This window comes from Cajanus cajan, chromosome 7 (assembly GCF_000230855.2).
Source record: "Cajanus cajan strain Asha chromosome 7, NIPB_CcT2T_4, whole genome shotgun sequence".
Taxonomy (NCBI): Eukaryota; Viridiplantae; Streptophyta; class Magnoliopsida; order Fabales; family Fabaceae; genus Cajanus; species Cajanus cajan.
Window position 1 is genome coordinate 51,297,955 of NC_138523.1, and position 4,268 is coordinate 51,302,222.

General features: G+C 43.7%; 1 protein-coding gene across 1 annotated transcript; it reads right to left on the bottom strand.

Moving 5' to 3' along the window:
* Positions 1 to 391: 391 nt before the first annotated feature.
* On the bottom strand, positions 392 to 3,506 carry LOC109812173 (sucrose transport protein). Its single transcript, XM_020376069.3, has 4 exons — positions 2,159 to 3,506; positions 1,256 to 1,319; positions 1,114 to 1,157; positions 392 to 1,009 (listed from the first exon to the last, which is right to left on the bottom strand). Exons 1-4 carry the CDS (start codon positions 3,443 to 3,445, stop codon positions 830 to 832), a joined length of 1,575 nt encoding a protein of 524 aa, XP_020231658.1. The 5' UTR covers positions 3,446 to 3,506; the 3' UTR covers positions 392 to 829.
* Between the last annotated feature and the right edge of the window lie 762 nt (positions 3,507 to 4,268).

Here is a 4,268-nt window from a genome sequence, read left to right on the forward strand (position 1 = left end):
TTTTTTGCTATTGGTACCTGTCCTTGTAAGAACTTCCAAACAAGCTAGCTAGTAGTAATGAGTAATAAGAGACAAACCCAAAACTGATAGACCTAAATTTTTGAACATAAATATCTAGAAACAATCTCTCAATTGCATTGGGTTAATTGTTGCTAAGATTTTTGTTTAACCATAAATCCAAAAACAAAGAATTAGAACCAAATGTGTACTCGTTTTGATAGAGAATAATGGAATAAAGGAATATATGGCAGAAATAATTGCATAGCAAGTTGTACACAACTTGTTAGCCGTAAAATAATGGGAAATATTTATAAAATTTAAGGACAAATTAAAAAAAGAAGAAGAAGAGAGATTCTAAAACAAACACAAGGCAAGGATCCTTTGAGCGTGATGGAGATAAGAGAGAATGTTATTATTATAGTACTAATAATGACCGGAGAAAACAAAAGACAATGGAAAATAAGTGGGGAATAGGAATAGGAAAGTAGTCTGGTCCAATTCATCCCACATATGTTATTATTGGATTAACATCCATGGCCATGCGTGCTAAGTTCAATCGCTACATTCCCCTGAGCACCCTCAATATACCAACTACAGTAGTATATTATATAAATAAAGACAGGGCTGGGTCCTGTTTGAACAGGGTTATGTACAGCCACATCAAACTTTACAATTAAAAATGACTGTTATTAGTCATTGATGCCACAAAAACGGCAATTGTAGCATTTGTTGGGATCTAAAAGCCTTATACACAACGGCTTCAAAGAAAAAGAAAAAACCTTCTCCTTTTTCCATATTAAACACTCGGCCAAAAAAGAGAAGTGAATGATTAATGGAACCCTCCTCCGGCTGCGGTTGCAGCTTTGGCCAAATCCGGCGGTGGAGATGGCAGCAGGATTATGGATAAAATGCCACTGGCTGCAGCCGCCACTGCACCCACCACGAACGCCGGCAAGTTACCACCGCCAAATAGAGCATCCCATGGTCCACTTGTCACAGACACCACCATCTATACACACATGTACATATATAGTTAGTTAGTAATTCACACTAAATACACATTTACTTAATTAATTACTCTACGCATATATATTAAGTGAATTTAATTCTAACCTGTGGTATGACAATTGCAAGGTTGAGGACTCCCAGAGACAATCCTGAAAAATTTAACATAACACAAAAGGTTAAGCATTTTTACCAATTTAACGGAATTGTTAACTAAAAGTGGCTAGTTATTTATGATTGACTGTCTTACCTTGGCCTGCCCCTGAGGTACTGGAGAATATGGATGCCAGAGCGAAGGGTATGCTGTAAGTAATCTGAACAAATGAACCAACAGAAATTGTTAGGTTGCTACCGTGTCTTTGCGCTGCATAAAGCTCTTTGACTTTTCTTTTGTAAACCACTTTTAACCTTTTTCTTTAAGAGAAATAAGTGGATAAATGAAGAAAAGTAAAGAAGTTTCCCTGTGCAAAGAGCATCACGGGAAAGCTACACTGCTGTTTGCAAATTACAATGCAAAAGTTAAATGCATTCAATACAATCACGATGTATCCACGGGAGCCTCAAACTTTGGATAACTAAGAGATTCGATGATATCTTTTATTTTATGAGTTAATATGATCTGTTTATTATAACATATTTATCCGATCCTTTTCTATTTCTCTCATTTTTATTTATTTTTGTTGAAATTAATGATTAACTGAGTATAGGGTAGGGCACATATATGATATATTAGTCCTCCCTCTGCACCTTTATTGAAAAATGAATCCAATAGTGTCACGAGTGGCACTATTTAGTAGCATATTTTGTAATTAAACTGACGGTTCACAGTCAGAAAATACTTGAAAACAATTTGTTGGTTGTCTTTTCCAGCTGAAACAAGAAACAAGAGGCAAGCCCACAAATTTATTTTGAAGCACAGTCCAAATAAAATTTGTCGAATCGAAAAACAAAAGTGGTGAGTTTTGAGAAAAATCCTTAGCCCCGTTTTATATTAACGGGGCGGGCCCCAAGCCAAAAGGCCTGGTCTGCAGTAGAATATCGGCCACAATATTTTTATTCTTAAAAAACTGAAAATCTTGGAAGATCGTAAATTGACAAAAAAGAATTAGGAAAAGCATTTTAATGAGTAGTAATAAAGAAATAAGTAAATTACCGCGAGAGGGATGCCGAGGACGGAAAAGAGAGCTAACGCGCCGGCTTTGACGCCGGCGGGAGGAGGCAGAGGCTCATGGTGGGCGTTGGGGAGGAGGGTGTATTGGCGGTTGTGCTGAGCCAACTTGGTAACCAAAACGGTCATGGCCAAGCAAATGGCGAGCAAGAAGTTAACAATCCCCCACAACCTCTTAACGCCGCCAACTCCACGCGCCAAGACTTCAACTCCCAAGGAGGTGGCACCGAGGACGACGGAGTTCAACATGAGGCCCAAGGCACCCGCGCGCACGCCCCTATCGTAGGCCTTGCCCTCCCCAACGGTTCCTCCGTAGACCTCGCGGCCCATCCAGTCGGTGTCGAATAGCAAGAATGGGAACCACGCAATCCAGTTGAGACACGTCACCAAGAGGAGGATCCACATGGGCCGTTTCAGTTCGCGAAACGCACCGAATAACTGCCCGAAGCAGGGCATGCCCCCGTGCGACCCTGACCCCTCCTCCTCGCTCGCACCGTTGCTGCCTTTGTCCGACCCAAGCTGATTCTCCTTCACGTAGCTCAGTGCCACGGTGGCCAGCGTCAGGAGGAGCGCGATGGAGAGGAAGAAGCAGCTTTTCAGGTTGGCGCAGTACACGTCGCAGGCTTTCGTTTTCGTGAAGGGGAACACGTGGTGGAGGCCGCTGTAGGACCCCGCCGCGTACCCCAGCACGTTCCCCACCGCCATGAAGAACGAGAAGAAGGCGTTCGCGGACCGCGTCTTCCGGTGGTTGCCGGCCGAGAGGTCCGCCAGGAGGGCGCGGCAGGGGCCCTGGAGCATGTTGTTGGCCACGTCAAGGATCCAGAACCCCACCACGAAGATGGCGATTGCGCGGGGCCGGGTTTTCTTCGCCAGGTTGTCGCCGAACATGTGCCCGAGGTCCGCCGCGTAGCCGATCAGGAAGACGGCCACGGCCACGGCGAAGGCTCCGGCCGCGATGAAGGGGCGGCGGCGGCCGAAGCGGGAGGTGCAGCGGTCGCTGTGGTAGCCGACTATGGGCTGGACCAGCATCCCGGAGATTGGGCCGCAGAGCCAGATGAAGGCGGCCCATGTGTGGGGGATTCCCAGGAGCTGGACGTAGGGGGTGAGCAGGGAGAGCTGGAGGGCCCACCCGAATTGCACCCCGGCGGCGATGGACGCCACCACCATTATCTTACGGAGGGGACTGGCCTCCGCCGCCGGTGCCTCCATGTGGAGGGAGGAAGGCTTGGCGGGGTTGTTGTTGTTGTGTTTGGTGGAAGAGAGAGGCTCCATGTTGAGAGAGTTTGTGTGTGTGTTTGGGTTTAGTTGTGATGTGTGTGGTTTGGGGGAGTGTTGGGGGGTTTTATAATGGAGAGGGGTGGGTGTTGCTGTTGCATGTAATGTTATGGAGCTGGACAGAATCTATGTTATGACTCTTACTGTGCTAACTGCTAATTCTTTTTTCGCTAACCCTAACATTATCTAATCAACCAAATTCTACTCATTTTATTATTATATATACAGAGACACAGAATAAAACTAAGAAAATCCAAATTATTATTCTAATTATGGTAACTAAGAAAACTTTAAGTATTAGGAAAATAAATGATTTTTCTTTAATAATAAAGTGTGTGTGTGTGTGTATTGAATGCTACTGGCGCGAGTTTGGCAAGTCAACAGCATGGGAGATCATGCAAACGAAAAAGTTGGTTGCCTCGTTGGTCTCTGGCAAAGAAAGAAGATAAGGGTCGAGAGACTCGAGCAACCGCTGGATTCAGTGGAAATTTGGATAAAGGGACTATTATATTATAATAGAATGCAATTATATATGGTGTATTTAATAGAATTGCTGAAACCTGAATATAGGCTGAATTTAAAATATTTGGGGAAATTAGCTAGGTGTACGTGCATATCAATCAACGCTGCTTATCTAAGTTCAGTAGAGGACTAGTATATCTGAACTAGAACTGAACCGTAAGTTAGATGGAGTGTCAATTACTTGTATAAAATATTTTATGGTACAAATTCCAACATGAATATATATATACAACTGCTAGTATTAAGTATGAAATTAAGAATTGGGTACACAAGTGTAGACAGTAAGGTACATACCTAT

Coding starts and splice junctions, on each gene's coding strand:
- LOC109812173 (XM_020376069.3), bottom strand. CDS start 3,445: ATGGAGCCTCTCTCTTCCACCAAACACAACAACAACAACCCCGCCAAG. Junction 1,158..1,255: donor TACCTCAGGGGCAGGCCAAG/GTAAGACAGTCA, acceptor TAAATTTTTCAG/GATTGTCTCTGGGAGTCCTC. Junction 1,010..1,113: donor TTGCAATTGTCATACCACAG/GTTAGAATTAAA, acceptor ATGTGTGTATAG/ATGGTGGTGTCTGTGACAAG.